Source organism: Equus quagga, chromosome 20 (genome assembly GCF_021613505.1).
Source record: "Equus quagga isolate Etosha38 chromosome 20, UCLA_HA_Equagga_1.0, whole genome shotgun sequence".
In the NCBI taxonomy this organism is placed as follows: Eukaryota; Metazoa; Chordata; class Mammalia; order Perissodactyla; family Equidae; genus Equus; species Equus quagga.
Genome location: NC_060286.1, coordinates 34,294,744 through 34,313,053, shown reverse-complemented (window position 1 = coordinate 34,313,053; position 18,310 = coordinate 34,294,744). Strand labels below are relative to the sequence as shown.

Below are 18,310 nucleotides of genomic sequence, written 5' to 3'. Positions count from 1 at the left end.
CTCGCCTGCCTCATAGGAGACGCCCAGACTTGCCAAGACCCCCCCAAACGACTCGTGTCGCCATCGTCGTAGTTTTCCCATCCAGGCTGTCAGGGCCCTCGAACCCTAACTATGATCTGCTGAGGAGGGAAGTGTCATCCCCATTGTGTAGATGAGGAAACAGGTTCTGAGAGGCCAGGAGCGCTGGCCCAGGCTCCCCAGCCAGGCTGGGGATCCTAACTCCAGTTTGACATCAAAACCCACGTTCTCTGGGCAGTGGGCTTCTTGACATCAGGGCTTGTTCTGGCCATTTCTGTGTGCCCAGGCCTGCAGGCCCAAAGCAACCACTCACAAATGTTTGATGAACAACTGAATGATTGACCCTGATGTTCCGCTGGTCCACACCGGTCCAGTGCACCAGCCCAATCCATTCTGATTGCATAATCCTGCAGTCCCCGTGGTTAAATGTTTTGGACATCACCTTGCCTGTGACGCAGATGAGTCATTTCACCTCTGAGCCTCAGTTTCCTCATTCTCAAAACTGAGATTAAGACTCTCTGCCATAGTGAACCATAACATGTGCCAGAACCTCGGATGCCCCAGAGACCTACGTATGTGCCAGGTCAGAGGGGATGGACGATTTATGCTGAGGAGGGCCTGCTGCTCAGAGGCCCCGGTCAGGAAAGTCCACCGCTGGTCTGGGGCTGTGGCCTTGGTGGCAGGCACCATCCCAGGGCTCTCGGAGCCTCTACCCAGCACCACAGAGAACAGGGACTGTTTCCCAAACTGGCCTTGCCTCTGGATGCCCCAGCTCAGGTGTGGCTGGGAGACCGGCCAGGGGAAGGGCTGGGGTAGCCCCTTTCCACGTGTCATTTAATCCCCACACACGCTGGGAGGCAGATGTCAGCATCCCTATTTCACAGATGAGGAAACTGATGCTCAGACGTGCAAAGCCCCTTGCCTGTGGCCCAGAAAGGAGTCGCCTCGTGGGGCCCGTACCTCCCCTGTCCCTTTGCCCGAATCCAGTCCAGCCCACCCCACTCCGAGTCAAGAGGGGGAAAGGTTCAAAGAAACAGGCAAGAGCCCAGAGCAGGTTTATTTTTCCTTAGCTAAATTTCATATAGAGTCTGCTGCAGGCAGGAGTTCTCAGCTTTCATCAAAAGGTCAGAAGTTATTGCAGTTGTGCCCAATGGCTCCAATGGTGGAAGGGAAACTTCTAGAAATTTGCCCGTGTTCAGAGAGAGGATAGTCGTTTATAGTCATGGGGGTCTGCCCTGCAGAGGGGCACCCTGGGGCAGGGGTCAAGAGCAGGAGGAAAGGAGTGTGGGGACAACAGGGTGGCCTGGGCTGAGGGGGCTGCCCTACCGGAAGCAGCGCCCAGGCCGTCTGGCCAGGACCTGCAGAGGGGACAGCAGAGCCAGGACCACAGGGTGCCTCGGGGCCCTGGCTGGCGCGGCCGGGTGGCGCCTCAGCCCCGCCGCAGTGCCTGCAGCTGGTGGGCCACCTTCTCCAGCTCCGCCTCGATGGCCGACAGGCTCTCTAGCTCCTGGTCCTAGGAGAGAACATGAGGGTCACGCTGGGACTGGCCCACGGAGCCTGTGCCAGCAGGCAGCGTGCAGTTGGCCAGATTGGTTGTGCCACTGGTTAGCTGTGTGGCCTCGGACAGGTGACTTTGCTTCTCTGAGCCTCAGGGGCCTCATCAGTACCATGGGGACAGTGATGCCACCCTGCTGAGCTGCTCTGAGGAATACCGTGTGCAAGAATGTGGGGGGCATGGGGGCCCTGACCTCACACTGCCCCTGATGGCCTCTTATCCAGGCCCATGGGAAGCGAAACCTCTGGTGCCCTTCAGGGCGCTTTCCAGTCCCCCCACCCCAAGGCCTGGACCGTGCCGGTGGCCCCCAGGGTGCAGCCAGGCCTGAATCTTCTGTCTGCTGCCGGCATCCCTTCCTGAGGGGCCGTGGGCCCGTGGCACAGGCTGGAGGGTGTGGGGGCTGCCCCGCATCTCCCTGCTTAGGGCTGGGCCTCCATCCTTGGTCACGATCATGGGGACCCCACGGCTGCCAGGGTGGTTCAGGGCAGCAGGGGACCCTTCTGTGAGCCCTGTTCTGTACCCCAGCATCAGGAAGCTTCCAGGCCCCTTCCCAAGTCGGGACTGACGCCCACAGGAGCATGCCCTCAGACTCAGAGCAGGAGTCAGGGAAGGCCACCTCCTCAGCCTTGACCTGGGAGGGCTTGTCTTCCTGGGGTCCCTGCCGGGTAACAGGCTGCAGGGGCAACCGCCTGGGGCCCTGGCAGAACAGACGGAGACGGTTGCCATGGAAATAGGGATCCTAGAGCCCTCTGTCTTGGAGTAGCCGCTGGGAGATGAGTTCTGTGATGCTGGGGCTGTTTCTAAGAAGACCCTTGGGCTGGTGGAGGGGCCCCTGCCCCGTCCAGCCCACAGGACTCTGGGGGTCCCCATCTCTCTGCCCCACAGCCCAGGACTCCCTCTGCCTGTGGAGAAGAGAAGCTGGTGGGCACCTCACTCTCCAGCTCCTGTTGGGGGAAGAGGGGGGTCAAAGGTGCCCAGTCTTGTCCTCGGTCCCAAAGCTAGCGGTGGGGGGCAAGCTGCTGTTTTCTGTAGCCCTGTCCCCTCTGTCTCTTGGGGACAAAGGCAGATGCCCCTTCCCAGCTCCAGGAGCCAAGGAACCTTCTTCCTCTCAGACTGCCAAGACCCCAGTCCCAGGCCTAGAGAGAGGGTCGGCGGCCTGAGGAAGGGGCCACATCCTCTTCTGGGTGGATGCCCTGGGGCCAGGGCCTCGGGCAGGTCCCAGCCCCCACAGGACCCTGATTCCCAGCTGGGCACTGAGGCTCGAACCACAGGCCCCCCAAGGCCTCCTCCAGCTCCAAGGTAGTATTGCCAGCCTGCCAGGGACCCCAGCTTTCACCCCATGCCCTCTCATGGGGCTGCATCTCTGCACAGCATCAAGCTTCCCGAGTAACGTGGGCACAGCCAGGTTTTCAAAGCTCGCATGTGTTCTGATCATGATAATGAGATGAGCAGAAAGGAGTCCTTACCCCCATTTCACAAGTGGGGGAACCAGTGAGGCTCAGAGGAGGAAAGTGACCTGCCCAAGGTCACAGAGCTAGGAGGAGGCAGAACCCAGGTCATCTGGCACACGTCTGCCTCCCCACCCACTCGTCACCAGGCCCTGAGGTCCAGCTGGCCCTGCTCCGGCCCCCTTTGCCATCGGGGGTGGCAGGAGGGTGTGCCTGGACTGCCTGAGGTCCAGGAGAGAACATGGCTGAACCAACCACAGGGTCTTCCCAGGGCGTGACCTGTCCCTTAGCGTCCCCTCCTCCCATGCTCCCCCAGCTCTCGGGGCCAATGGTGCCCTGAGCCTGGATCCCCCAGCAGCAAACGGCCCTCCCCAGGCCAGTCCCTGCCAGGTCCTTTAGTTTCCAAACGCTCTCCTTCTAAAGCCCCAGGTGTCACCCATCACTCCCGTTTCCTGCTCTCAGACCTGCAGAGGCTCCCTATTGCCCTCAGGACAAAGTCCCCACCCAGCACCTCCGGGTTTGGCTCAACTCACTGCCTCTCCAGCTTCCATGCACCCGTCTGATCTCTTCCTGGTTCCTGCCTGCCTGTGGCCAGCTTTCTGGGTGCCCTCTGGGAGCTGGGTCCACGTGGCTCCCTGCCTGACACGCCCTCTCTCCCGCCCCTTCCCAACTGCCCCAAACCCAGGCCTCTGGCATCTCCCAAGAGCCCCGTCTGAGCGCCTCTCCACTCCCGGACACCAAGGGGACCATGTCCCCTCCATGGGGCAAGGGCCTCTAGTCTGGCTGCGGCTGTCCCCCGGCTGGGCCCTCACTCCCGGGGCCTGGCCCAGGGCCGGCTCCTGCCCCATACCAACCTCTGGTCTGCGGTTGGCGCTGCCTTCCTCCTCTTTCTTCTCCTCCGGGTAGCCGCGCACTGGCGGGGGCAGGCCCGCCTCGATGCTGTCCTCCCGGGAGGACGGCCTCCAGCCTCGGCGCAGCTGCAGCCCGGGGCCCCTGAAGCCGTAGGCCCGGGCCCGGAAGGAGAGCTTCATGGAGCGGTCAGGGTCGTCCTCCTCCTCGTCCTCCCCCTCCAGCCGCTTCTCGGCCGTCAGCTCCTTGGCCAGCTGGTCCATCTTGCTCCACCGCTTGGCATCCTCCCACTCCTTGGAGAGCCGCTCCTGCTCCTCCTCCTGCTCCAGCTCCCTGCTCTTCCCGCCCCGGAAGAGGCCTCGAGAGGCCCCCACCGTCTCCTCCTTCTCCTCTTCCTCCTGCCGGGAGTGCTCCCGCTCCCCCTGCCCCTCGGGGGGCTGAGCCTCCTCAGCCCCAGTCTTCCTGGCTCCATCCACGGCCAGAGCCTCGGACCAACCTGGAGCAGGTGGTGGACAAGAGCAGGAGAGTGAGGAGGGACCGCCACTTTCCTGGGTCCCTGCCGCTTGCCGGGGGCCTCTCTGTGGCCACCGCTGGGACCACAGACCCACACTCGGGGTCCAGCTCAGCCTCTCCACAGTAGATTCCACTTGGAGGGAAAAGCCATCTTGACACCAAGCTTTGCCATGCCCTCTCATATCTCAGAGGGTGGGTTGGCCGGAGCCCGCCTCTTCCGTTAGCCCTCTCAGCCCAGAAGCCCCTGACCCCAAGGGTCACGCAGCCAAGGAGGGAGGAAAGACCCTGACAAGGCCCTCAAGAGGAGCCAGGGTCTCTCCGAAACCCTTGTTGTAGCTGACAGTGTGCCCAGACCAGCCTGTTCCCACTTGTCGTGCTGTCCCTCTGTTCCCAAAGCATAACCACCCACCCTTCAAAGGCCCTCTCACCTCCTGGGTTGGGGAGAAGGGACTGTGTGAAATAGTGGGAGATGCAGGGTTTTGGAGTCAGACAAACCTGGGTTGGAATCTCAGCTTTTACTACAAATTAGCTGTGTGACCTTGGGCAAATTACTTAACCTCTCTGAGCCTTGGCTTCCCATCTGGAAAATGGAGATGATACCTACCTTTCAGGGTTGTTGTGAAGGTGGAATGAGATTGTGGATGAGGTCCCCCTCCCACCAGTCCCCCTCTCCCTGACATTTGCTGAGGTCTCAGACATCATACGTACTCTCTCCCTTCCGGATCTTATAGCTGAGGCTCGGGTGGGGGTTAACTGCTGCGGTGGGGCCTTCCTCCTCAGCGTCAGCCTTCTCTCCATCCTCCTCCTCCTCCTCTTCTCTCTTTGCCTGCTGCCCTCGCTCTGCACCCAGGCCCTTCTCTCTGTCCACCAGACCCTGGGAGGGGCTGTCGCTGTCCCCTTCAGCCTGTGGGTCTGGGTGTTTCTGGCTGGGGAGGCGGGTTGGGGAGTGGGTGTTGATGGCCTCCTTTTCCTCCCCTGGGGCCTGGGCATCCTCAACCCTGGACTCCTGCTCGGGCTCCAGGGCGGCCTGGGGCCTGGCTCCATCCGCATCTTCCCCATTCTTCTCCACCTCTTTAGAATCCCCTCTTGGCTCTGCAGCATCCTCAGAGAGCGCCTCTTCTGTCACCTCTGCAGAAACGACAAAGTCAGGCCCTGAGGACCATGCCGCATGTGGGGTCTCCCCAGAGGCCAATTTCAGAGCTTCGTCATTGTATCTTTGGCTTCCAGCAAGTCCCGCCCAAGACACCTGAGACAGAATTAGGCTGACCGTCTCCGTGTCTAGGTTAGACCTGAGCACAATTAGATTGTGTTTCTTTGCCTCTTATAGAAAAATGTGATAAAAAAAAAAAAAAAAAAAGACCTTGAAAATGACCTCAGGAGACAGAGCCCCGAATTAAAAATTAGGACATCAGCTGAATTGCTGTGTGATCTTGGGCAAGTCCTTAACCTCTCTGAATAAGAGGCACCATTACTGTGTCTTCATTCTCCCTTCCACGTGGGACTTCTCTGTGCTGAGCATCCTGTGAAAGTGTTCAGTTCCTCGCTATTTGTTGAGTTCCACTTAAAAGGTAGTTTCATGTGGCTGCCTTGCCGACAGCCTTTTAGCTAGTAAAAATCCCTCCCATCACCGGAATGATTGCCGTTGCACAAGCAAGTGCATCCCAACATCTGACTCCAGGACCACAGGGGAAGGTGCTCCCGGCCCGTTACAGACACTCAGACTGAGCCTCAGAGAGGGAATGTGACCTGAGCCTGGAAGCCAAGCCTCCGGGTGTCCTTTGCGCTGACACATGGCTGCCTCCCTCATTAAAGTTTACACACACACACACACACACACTCCTCCCTCTCCCGCAGCCCATGGCCAGCATCCATGGTCAATCCAGACACTTGATGCCACGGAGCCAGCGTGTGGGAATCCATGCAGTGCCCAAAGCAGACACTAGGGTGACAGCTCTGGTCAAGCCCGGGAGGGAAGACCACCGAGATCCCGGGTCCTGGAAACTGGCATTATCCACCCCCCTTCCACACGCAAAGAGCAGGGCCTGCCGGGGCCTTCGTGGCTGCTTCCGGGTGGGAGAGGAGTAACGGGGCAGCACCCCGAGCTACGCCAGGACCTCTTGGACCCCTAAATGTGCTCTGGTTTCAAGAAGGATGAGCAGGTTCGTTCAGCATTTCAAACCTCCTCCTCTGGGGTCCTCCTGCATCTTGGTTGGCTAAGGCACCACCGAGGCCCGGGAGGGCGGGTGCTGGGGGCGGGGCCCTGCTGCCCTGGCCACTGGGAAGACCAGAGTGGAAGCTGTTCACCTGCCAGGCCAGAGACTTCCTGCTCTCGAGGGTCAGTCCCTGAGGGGGGCAGATGGGCGTGACCAAGGGCTTTGGGGTGAGACAGACCCAGCTTCACATCTCAGTTATGCTGCTGCTCACTTTGGGCAAGGTACTTAACCTCTCTGAGCCTCAGCTTCCCCATTTGTAAAGGGAAGGAAATAATAGCTACTTTGCAGGGCCCAAAGGAGGGGCTCCTGAGCCCTGGGAACCCTCGATCTATCCTAACTCCTGTTACTACCTTCCTCCCTCCCCTGACCTCTGCCCAGACTGGCCGGCACTGACCCTTCAGCTCAGCCTGGTGGTTCTGCTTCTCGAGAACCTCTGCGAGTTCGTCCTCAAGCCGGCTGTGCTTCTGCTGAGGCGCCCTCTCCTTGGCACCTGGTGGGAGAAAAGGGGGAAGACGTCCCGTTGGATGGAGCCCAGCCCGCATACTCGCCTATGAGAGTGAGGGCCTCCATCCCTCATCTGTGCGCTGGGCATGTCCTGTTCCAGGCCAGCCCCCTGAAAGACCAAGGGCGAGAGCTTGGAGACAGGGACCGGGGGGTGGCTGTCTCTGCCCACTCCCGGCTGAGGCCCCTGGGACAGCCACACTCTCCAGACTCAGCTCCTCACCCAGGAAATGCAACAAGCCCTGCGTGCGTCCTCACATAGCAGTAAAGGCTCACGTGGAGCAGAGCGTCCCGGAGGCAGGAGCAGAGAGTGGGGACCCCTCAGGACCTGGCTGGTGGCTAGGGGACCCTGCAGCTGGAGGTGACAGTGACTGCTTGTCCCCTCCATGCAGTGCCCCAAGCAATCACTAGGGTGACAGTTCTGGCCAAAGAGAGGGCACCTTGGGGTGCACGGGGGCTCTTGGTTCCGGCAACCCCTGCTCCCCTTGGGTCCCATGAGTCCAGGCCCTTGGGAGAGGGCCCAGCCCTTGCCTGCATCTGAGCCCAGGCTTGGCACCTGTGGCCATGATCCAGAAACCCCTCTCCCTTCTTCAGCCCCAGGCTGCCACTGCCTTCTCTGTCGCCATCCGTGCCTGGTTCCTGATGATGGCCCCTTGGCCAGGCCAACTCTGCAGCTGGCGATGATGTTTTTCCCCATGATGGGAATTTCTGGGGTGGCCAGAGGAGCCTGACCCTCTGGGTGTGGGCAAGGGAGTACACCCAGGCAAAGAGGTCCTCTCTGCCGTCTAGTCGTGAAAGTGCCCCCACGGAAGCGGCTGACCCCAGAGACCGTGGGGTATTAGGTGAGCTGCATCTGGTCTTGACATGTCCCTCACTCACTGTGTGACCTTGGACAATTCACTCAGCCTCTCTGGGCCTTGATCTCTTTAACCATACCAATGACAGATTGGACTCACCGTTCTACTCTATAATTGAAAGGAAATAACTGAGTATCAGAGAGAAACGGGACCTTGCTCCACCATCCATCCTGATTTTCTGACTTCCAGTTACTGGAATTTGCCCAAATCCATGCGCAGTGGCCGGAAGATACCTTGGAGTGCGAGGTCTTGGAGCTCTTTCAGCAGATTCTGATGTCGCAGGATTGACAGGATCCGTTCATCTGCAATGAGGGAGCGTCGTTATGGGTGGTTTACAGAGAACAGCTGAGAAAGAGATTGCCGTCAATGTTTGCAGCTGAGCACAAGGAATTTATTCTGGAAACTCAAAACCTGGGTGGCAGCAGCAAGATTGGATCTTGAGATAACACTTTTGAAATGACCTCCTATCTGAGGTGTCCATCAGTGTTCTGCAACTCAGAAAGGTCTGCCACCATCCCAGCGCCCAGACCTCAGCCAAGGGAGGGAGCCCCCGAGGTGAGGTATGCGGGCCTCTCCAATCACAACACGTTCCCCCATCTCCAGGCCTCTGTTCATGCTGTTCGCTCCACCTGGAGGACCCTATCTTCCTTTTTCTACCTATTGATTCCCAACTTTTCTTACAGCCCCGCCCCAAGGCTAATGTTGGATCCATCCAACAGTTGGTCACAACTTGACTGCCTGCTTGGAAAAGCTTTGTCCTCCTCATGCCCACCCACCACGTTCCTTTATCCATCACGTATCTATAGGGTATCTGCCAGGTGCCAGGAGCTATTCTCGGCACTGGATGTAGCACACAAAATCCTCGACCACGGGGAGCTCACATTCTGGTGGCTTGCTGTTCCAGCCCTGGTTTTGTTCTGCCCAGAGGTCCAGTTAGTTGTGTTCATGTCTGTCCTCTTTGCTAGTCTGTAAGCTCCAGGGATACGGGGCTATGACCTTCAGCTCCCTATACCACTCAGACCCCAGTACAGGCCTGGCCAAGGCAGGCACTCGGTCACTGACCGCTGAATTAAATCATTGAATTCCATTGAAAGCCACACCATGTCCTAGCCTCCCAGCCCAGCAGGCAGCAGCCCCTCACCCCCGGCCTGGCCCCTACCTCCTCGCAGGGTCTCGAAACACTCCTGGCTGACAGGCACAGGGCTGGGCTTGGAGAGCGTGTCCGAGATGACCTCAACGATGCACTTCATCACCTGGGAAGAGAGTGGGGGCGGGTTGGGGGTGGTGTGGGCACCGAGCTCAGCCCCTGGAGATGCCACGGCAAATTTCTAATGAGGACAGATGGGCCTTTGCTTCTGTCTTCGGGAGTCCGAGGATGCCTGGATCCGGGGCACAGCTTTGCTTTCTTAGCCAGACAAGAAGAGCAGTGATAATAGAAACCCCTTCTATGGTGCTTACCGTGTGCCAGCCACTCCACGCACGTGGCCAGCAGGTGCCTCACTAAGGTGGGTCATGGTGGGAGTGAGTCCCTGACACCTCCTCATCCTCAAGTATTTCTCTGAAGATGGGGAAGCTTCCCTGGGCATTAAGGTATATTTTGCAAAAGCGCTTTAGTCTTGCAGGTGCCCCAAAGGTCAGCTACCTCCAGGAAGCCTTTCTGGACCACCCAGAGGAGAACAAAGACTTTCCCTGGCTCTACCCTGTCTGGAAACAGGACTTGGGTCACTGTCTCCCAACATCCACAGTGTTGTCACATGCAAGGAGTGACAGCCTCACGGTCTGGCTCCATATTCAGCCATGGGATGCATCCCCTGGCTGGATGTGGGCACACATCAGCTACATATGGCTGCCCATCCCAGGCCAACAGCAGCCATACCTCTGAAAATCTTGTCCAATGCCCAGCAAGGTGCTGTGGAAAATCATGCAACTGATTTTTAGATGATATTTGAAGATGGTGCCAACTGTAGTGTGGTATCCTAGCTGTGTGATCTTGGGCATGTGACTTGACCTCTCTGAGCCTCAGTTTCTTCATTTGTAAAATGGGAGTGAGAAGACCTTCCACTCCCCTCCTAGGGTGATAGGACACAGATGGGAAAACACTGTCTAAAGCGCGAAGTGCCACGCACACCCAGGGAAGGATTCACAACTCCCAACCCACTTCAGCTGCCTAAAGCCAGGCAGAGGAGCAGGAGGTGTCAGACATGCATCAGGCAATACTGGTGGGGAGTGAGGGGTGGAAGCTGTGTCTATGGGATGCCAAGGCAACCCATCCAAGGATCCAGGATGGCAAACTGGCAAACAGGTGCTACAGTAGTCACAGCATCCTAGGATGGAACATTCAGGCCTCAACCAGCTGCTCTGGTGCCTCCGACCCCAGGCTGCTGGGTGCAATATGGTGACCAAAGTGTCTCCCCTAAGAGATCTGGCAGGGGGCCCTGCAGCCTGTTCCCTGGATCTCCCTGCACCCCTGGGTGCTGCAGTGGGAATATCAGAACCATGGGGCCCTGAGGACAGACGCTGGGAGAGAGGACTGTGGTATGGCTCCTAAGAATAATGGAGCGATCAAGAAGGGAAGCTCCAGGAATAACAGTGCCCATCTACTGAGGACCTACTATGTGCCAGGCACCTCACCTCTATGATTCCTACTCCTCACAACTCCCCTCAAGGGAAATATTATTACAGATGGAAAAAGGGGAGCTTGGAGAAGTTAAGAATTTCCCCAAGACCACACAGCTACAACGAGTGGTAGAGGTTTAAAAACAGGTCTGTCTGTAACTAAAGAATAGGAAACATAATTAATTCAAATTGAGATTGAAATCACTTTTATGCTTTGGGTTTTAACCATAGCCACTCTGGAATGGAAGAAAACAGCTCCTGGAAAGGTGGGAGTAGAAAGTTCTTCGATGCACAAGTGGAGCTATCTGTAAGCACCAGAGACTGGAAAAACAGTCTAAATGAATTCCAAGTATACCCCTCAACACGGAGTGTGTCTTGCTGGCTCCAGAACTCCCCACCAGTGTCTCCTAAGGCCCTTTCCTGGGTGACATCCACCATCAGCCCCAACTGGCTGGGACCCTGGGTACAGAAGCCGTGATCAAGAATGTTTCCATTGCGGCCCTTTGGGACAGCCGGGGTGGGAGCGCCTGTGGGGTGAGGGGTGCTGTTGGCAGAGCCTTGGGGGGAGGGGAGGAGCAAAGCGGGAAGCCAGGGCCAGGCAGGTGAAGACCCTTCTCGCAGGTCTGTGGACAACCACAGCCACGGAGGAGTCGCCCCCAGCAGCCCACGGTGGGCCCGACAGATTCGGAGTATTCAAGACAGTGGCCCTGGCACCTCGGCCCAGTAAGTAGACTTGGGTTTGTCAGGCTGCACAGCCAGCTCAGAAGAAGCTGGGGAAGTCCCCACAGCAGGGTGGCAGGGAAATCAAGCAGTTTTTGATGTCTTCTTTTGCAAACTGTCCCCAGGCTCAGCAGCCGCAGTGCTGGTTCTTGGCTTTATGCCAGACTCAATCCTGCAGCTGCCCAAGAACTGGCTGTGAGGTGTCCACTGGGGCCTTGCACCCCCTACCCCGGGGGCATCCCCGAACCCCTTCTTACCTCAGTATCCCCTGTATCCATAGGGCTGTTCACAGGGAGGGCAATGACTGGGAAGAAAAAGAGACAGTTGGGGTCATGCCTCCGCTCCGAGCAGAGAGCCCAGTCCTTCCCAGCCGGGGTCATCGGGGACCCTTTCACCCCAATGTCGCCCTCGAGACTGCCACCACCCAAATGGAAGGCTGGGGCTGATTTTGTTTCCCTGCCCTGGCTGCTGCCCCCAGGAGGGTGGCTCCCAGAGGCTACACTGAGAGCCTTAACCTTTGCCTTTGGGAAAGCTCCTGCTCTGGAGGGGGTGTGGGAGCTGAAGGCAAGTCCTGTGAAAACAAGGCCAACGGCTGGTTGGGACTGGGGTAGGGGGAGGATGCAGAGAGAGGGAGGGAGACCCCAGAGGTGAGGGAAAAGAGGGTGAGGTGGGGGGAAAGACATGGAGGAGGATTGTGAGAGATGACCCGGGCAGAAGAAGTCAAGGGCAGAAAGAAGGGGACAGCGGGAGGATGAAAGAGGGCGAGAGGCGAGAGGGAGCCAGGAGCAGTCCTCCCATCTCCCCCAATGACCTTGGCCAGCCAGGGCGCGGAGCCGACGCTGGCCCTGATGCAGCCAGAGCCGCCGAGCCCAGACACGTGGTGGGGGCGCGGGGTCGGGAGTCGCGCCCCGAGAGTCGGGTCTGCGGGCTCCGGGCCGAGGCTGCTTTGCAGGGTCAGGCGGGAGGCGGAGCGCTGTCTGCGGTGCTGAAACCTCGGCGCACCGGAGGGCGCGGGGCGCTGCGCGGTGCCTGGACCTCAGGGCAGGCAGGGGCGCCCGGGACCCTCTCCCCCGAGACCCCGCGCTCGCTCACCTTGCCCAGCGCAGAGCAGAAGCGCCAGGACAGCGGCGGAGCGCATGGCGAAGCCGGGCGCCGAGCAGCTGGCAGTCTGGGGCCGGGCACGGCAGGCACCCGGGCGAGGGGTGGCTGGACTGGCGGCGCGGGGCGGGCTACGGCGGCGCTGGCGCGGGGACGGGGCGCAGCGTCTCTGGGTGCGTCCGTCTGTCGGTCTGCCCACCAGGCTCTCTGCACTGGGTTTGAGTACTGCAGCTGCAGCGGCAGCGCCCGCGCGCCCTGCTTATATACCCCCGACCCCGGAAATGACGTCATCGTGCCCGTCCCTGTCCCCTTTCCCCACCCTTCTGGGGGTCCGGCGGCAGCTCGCTCCACCCCTAGCCTCACCCGGCTTGCCTCTAGCCCCCGCCACTCACAGTTCGTGGGTCAGGCCACGAAGCGAGCATTTGGCACAGGGAACTCGGCTGATCTTTCACCCCTCGACTGCTCCACTGACTTGCTGTGTGTCGGTGGGCAAGTCACTTCCTGTCTCTGGGCCTCGTGTGCCTCTAATACGCGCTGAGGTCCTGACAGTCTTAGCGAACCTCCCCAAGCTCCTGCGGTTCCGCTGTCCGGAACGCGCCTCCCGTGATCTTACAGGCTGGAGGCACGCTCAGCCGTTTAGAGCTCCCTCAAACAAGAGGCCCTGGAGAGATCCCCAGACCCCCTGTCTGAGTGAAGCCTCTCTTTTTGGCAACCCAGTTTTCTGCCTTCCCAATTCGTAATTGTATATGTGTTTATTTATTTGAATAATGTTGGTCGCCATTGCTTTCGCTGTGCTGAGCCTGGCACGTGGCGCAGAGTAAACGCGCTTAATAGACAACTGTTGAACGTACTCCGTGGAAGTTCAGCCCATGGACGAGTGAATCCTGGGCCCCGGCCATGGCTGGACAGTTCTCATGGGGGCTGAGGGAGGAGTGGGGGCCAGTTCTTGATAGCAAACCAATAGGAGTCTGACTCATTAGCCCTGGTTCAACCCTCAGGACCACTTTGTTGTCGCTGGTAACCCATTGTGTATTTGGGAACAGCTCTCACCTTTCTTGAGTGTTCTCAGAACCTGGGTGTTCTGTGTGTAAAGTTGATCTCCTGGTTTGTGTCCTTCTGCCCTGGGTCCCTCATGCTCCGGCCACACTGCTGTTCTCAACCTGGGGGTCACATTGGAAACCCTTTGGCACCTGACCCCAGTGTCATAGCGCACCCGGTATCTGGGCTACAGTTTGCATAAGCTGGCATCATCCAGATCCCCTCCCTCTTCCTGGAACTCTCCCCTCCCATCTGCTGCTGCTGTTTCCTTCTTCCTGCCCCCACACCTGTGCCCACTCCCACCCCTAGAGGAGAAACTGGCAGGAGCTCAGAGGAGACAGAAATGGTCTTGTTCATGCATTAATTAATTCATTCAACAACTATGTGTTAAGCACCTGCTATTGCTTAGAGCACCTTGGAACAGCATTCATTTGTTCTAGGTGCTGAGGAGACAGCAGTGACCAAAAAAGACCAGAGTTTGGTCCGTGTGGAGGTCACATTCTAAAGGGTGAAGACAGAAAGACAGACAGTGAAGAAATGGGGAAGTAAGATGCACAGTATGTCAGGTGGGGACAAGTGCTGTGGAGAAAAGTGAAGCAGGGAAGGGGGACGGGTGTGCTGGGGGAGGGCTGGGGCCATATTTTAAATAGGGTGGATCTGAGGAGGCCTCACAAAGGAGGGGACATTACAGCAAAGACCTGGATTTGGTGAGGGAGGGGGCCTGCGTGTGTCCAGGGGAAGAGGACTCCAGGTAGAAGGACCCACAAGTGCAGATACCCAGAGGGAGGAGTGTGCCCGGCATGCTCAAGGGATAGCGAGGAGATAGAATGAAAAGGACCTGGAGAATACAGCCGGGCAGTGACAAATAGTCCATCTCAAGAACTTGGAAATGCAAAGAAATACAGGAAAAGTACTCACACCGCCCAGCAATAAGCATCGATAATTTTCCATAGTCTTTGTTGAGGGGGGTCCCTTCGTAAAGGGCAGTTCCCAGTGAAAGACTTCAGCTGAGCACTGGAAGAACAAAGCCCTTATGATGTGCGCTCATCCTGAACGTGCTGCCCAGGTTTGCAATGTCTTCCTCTCCTGTGTCATATCATAAAGAATTTCCTGTATCATGAGGATAGTGGTCCACCACAATTTATTGTGTACCGCATTTGTTTGACTCACATACAGATAGTTTTCCTGTTTTTTGTTTTCGTTTTTTCCTGTTATAAGGAACAATCTTCTACACAAACCTCTGTAGCATTTGCAACGATTTCATTTAATAGTGGGTGAAAGCCTTGGTCCAAGAAAATGGACATTTTTGTTGTTGTTGTTGGGCACGGTTTTATTCTTCAACTCTGCAGTTGAGGAAACCACAACTCACAGTTCTGCATTGACAGGTCCAAGTTTGCACAGCAGGTCCATGCTGATCTGGGATTTTTTTTTTTTATTGAGTTATTGATAGGTTACAATCTTGTGAAATTTCAATTGTACATTAATGTTTGTCAGTCATGTTGTAGGTGCACCACTTCACCCTTTGTGCCCACCCCACACCCCACCTTTCCCCTGGTATCCACTAAACTGTTCTTGGTCCATAGTTTTAAATTCCTCATATGAGTGGATTCATACACAGATTATCTTTCTCTCGCTGGCTTATTTCACTTAACATAATTCTCTCAAGGTCCATCCATGTTATTGCAAATGGAATGATTTTGTTCTGTTTTGCAGCTGAGTAGTATTCCATTGTATATATGTACCACATCTTCTTTATCCATTCGTCTGTTGATGGGCACTTAGGTTGCTTCCACGTCTTGGCTATTGTAAACAGTGCTGCAATAAACATTGCGGTGCACAGGACTTTTGGGATTGCTGACTTCAAGCTCTTTGGATAAATACCCAGTAGTGGGATGGCTGGATCGTATGGTAGTTCTATTTTTAGTTTTTTGAGGAATCTCCATACTGTTTTCCATAGTGGCTGCACCAGTTTGCATTCCCACCAGCAGTGTATGAGGGTTCCTTTTTCTCCGCAACCTCTCCAACATTTGTTGCTATTAGTTTTAGATATTTTTGTCATTCTAACGGGTATAAGGTGATATCTTAGTGTAGTTTTGATTTGCATTTCCCTGATGATCAGCGATGATGAGCATCTTTTCATGTGCCTATTGGCCATCAGTATATCTTCTTTGGAGAAATGTCTGTTCATGTCTCCAGCCCAGAAAATGGACATTTTTAAGGTACTTGACCTGCATTGTCCAAGTGCCGTGAAGAAGTTGAACCACTTTCCAAGCTCAGTGGGCTTTTCTCCTGGGAAGTTTCAGAGCCCCGGCCACCCTCCCAGGAGCACCAGTCTTCTGGGAGCTTGACCCTGTTTGTCATGAAACTGAGCCTAACCAACCAGCAAAATTATCTCCCAAACTAGGCATTAAAAGTGCCAGTGCCCGTCACTAGCGTTTGCACCACGTTTTATAGCTCTTCAAAATGTCTCATTGTTGGGCTCTTACAGCACCCTAGGCCTCAGTTAGAGTGCGATTTTTGATCCTACTTTGCAGATTTGGAAATTGAGACCCGGGATATTAAAGTGAACATCCAAAAACACCTCGCGTCCCTTGATCCTGTCTTTGAGCTTTGGGCTGGACCGGTTAGGTAAGCTGCTGTCACAGAAGACCCTAAAGTACAGTGGAATACGATGGGATCTTATTTCTCTCTCACTCAACAGTCTGGAAGTGAACCATCCAGACTTATGGGGTGGCTTTGCTAGCTCAGCATGAGATTTCCATCTTTGATACCAAGGCAGCTACTCTGGTTACCACCACTTCTCAAACATCGCAAAGGGGCCAAAGGATAGAGGGAGGCCAGGCAGCTTCTTTGTAAGGATTTGATGCAGAACCTGCACGCATCACTTCTTCCCACAACCATTGGCTGGAACCCAGGCACACGGACACACCTAGCTGTAAGGGAGGCTGTACAGCCAGCCATTGGGGGTGGTTCTGACTACTAAAGGAAGAGGGGACCCTGGAGAACAATGAGCATTCTCTACTACACACCCATGGGTAGGATGACAAAACAAAGAACCTTGTGGAAGACTTCCTAAGAACCAGGCTCTGTTCTCAGAGTTTTACATTACAGCCCTATGAGGTAGGCGCCATTATTATACTTGTTTACAGATGGAGTTCTACAAGAGATTTAAGCCCAAATGTCCTAAGGCATCTGCCATCTGTAATGAGTTAATGTCTCTTGCATGCATCTAGAAAGGTATGAGTTCTGCACCATCCTTGGGAGAGTTGAGAAAACAGTCACTCCAATAACTTCTGTGTTGTGGATCTGGTGAGGAACCCTCTATGGTGCTGTTGACGAGGACCTTTCAGGGAGCCAGGCACTGGATTTGATGCCTGTCTTTGTTTGGGTTCCCCTAAAAGGAGCCCCTAAGACAAGGATTTGGGAGTGCAAAGAGTTCATTTGGAAGTGATTCCAGGAAGCACAGTAAGGGAGTAAGGAAGTGAGAAGGAAAAGAGAAAAGCCAGTGAAGAGTGTGTTGGTGAGCAAGTCACCACTGAGGGTGGTGGAGACTCAGTCTGGCCAGGACTTGTTGAGAAACCATGTAAACACACCTCTGGGATGAGGAGGCTGGGGTGCTCACTGTCGATTCCTTTCCCTCATCGAAGGTCTCTCTTGGAGCCCTTGATTGCCCAGCACTTCTGGTCTGCTCTGTGAAAGGGCCAAGCAAATTCCCACTGCCAGAGAACACCCTTAGGCAGAGAAACACAGGAAGCTGTTGGTATGTATGGGAACTGTCTACAGGTAACCTCTAAAGTAGCCCAAGGGGACATAAGTGGGACACTGACATCTACTACAGGGCTTTGTACATGTTATTTCATTTCATCTTTACAAGAAAACTGTGACTAAGTTATCAACATCTCTGTTTCTCATAGGCAGAAGCCAAAGCTCAGAGAGATGGAGTAACTCTCCCAAGGTCACACAGCTAGGAAATGGTGGAGTCTGGGGGCCAGCCATCTGTCTCATGTCATTGCATACTCCCTTTCTGAGGCCCTAAGCCCTCTACCAGCTTAGAGGGGACTACCCTCTTCCTGCTCCCTATCACCAACCCCCACTAAAACTACTACCTTCAGACTTTTGGGGGGTTCTCACCTTTGAGAAAGACAATTGATGTTTGTCCAACCTTAGGTGGATGAAGCATGAAGAAAGCCCATTTTTATTGCTGTACATCTATATCTCCATCAAAATCTCCATAAAAGCCATGCCCTTACTCTGCATATGCAGCTTCTCTAGCCTCCTATTTCTAATCAGGTCGCTACCCCTGAGCTCCTCTTGTCTTGACATTCTGGAGCTGCCTCTGGTTATAGCAAGCACCTCTCCTCAGGTGCACCCTGATGGTCCTCGTTTTTTTTCCTCTGGACAAATGTTCTTACTGTGAATCACTCCTGCTATAACAGGAAAGCCTGGGACAGAAAGCCAAGAAGTGGTTAACTCTCCATCAATTATGCAGTAAGAGGGAATCAGCGAGGAGTGTGGTCTGCTCTGAAGGTGGGCTTAGCAGTCTGTCTTAGAATCATGTTAGAGCTCCAAGGGACCAGTAGTTGTCAATCTGCTCACTGCTCACTGTTCCCCAGGGCAATTTCCTGGATCTGCTGCCAAATTTTGACCCATGCACAAAATGGGTTTTGGTTATAGCTAAGTAGATACATTGCCTTGATTTTGTATGTCATTGAGCTGAGTGGGTGGTGGGAGCATACAGCTCACTGAGAGACAGAGGTGAGAGGCAAAGCAAAGTCAGGAGCTCTTTGCCTCATAAGGGCACTGTGGATTAGATTGCTCATCGTCCACTCCAACCCTCTTCTTGGGCAGAAGTAGGAAAGCTAAAAACTACATTTCCCAGACCCT

General features: G+C 55.6%; 1 protein-coding gene across 1 annotated transcript; it reads right to left on the bottom strand.

Moving 5' to 3' along the window:
• Nucleotides 1-1,191: 1,191 nt before the first annotated feature.
• On the bottom strand, nt 1,192-12,495 carry CHGA (chromogranin A). Its single transcript, XM_046647818.1, has 8 exons — nt 12,383-12,495; nt 11,548-11,594; nt 9,114-9,207; nt 8,188-8,256; nt 6,991-7,086; nt 5,092-5,511; nt 3,876-4,366; nt 1,192-1,531 (listed from the first exon to the last, which is right to left on the bottom strand). Exons 1-8 carry the CDS (start codon nt 12,426-12,428, stop codon nt 1,448-1,450), a joined length of 1,347 nt encoding a protein of 448 aa, XP_046503774.1. The 5' UTR covers nt 12,429-12,495; the 3' UTR covers nt 1,192-1,447.
• Between the last annotated feature and the right edge of the window lie 5,815 nt (nt 12,496-18,310).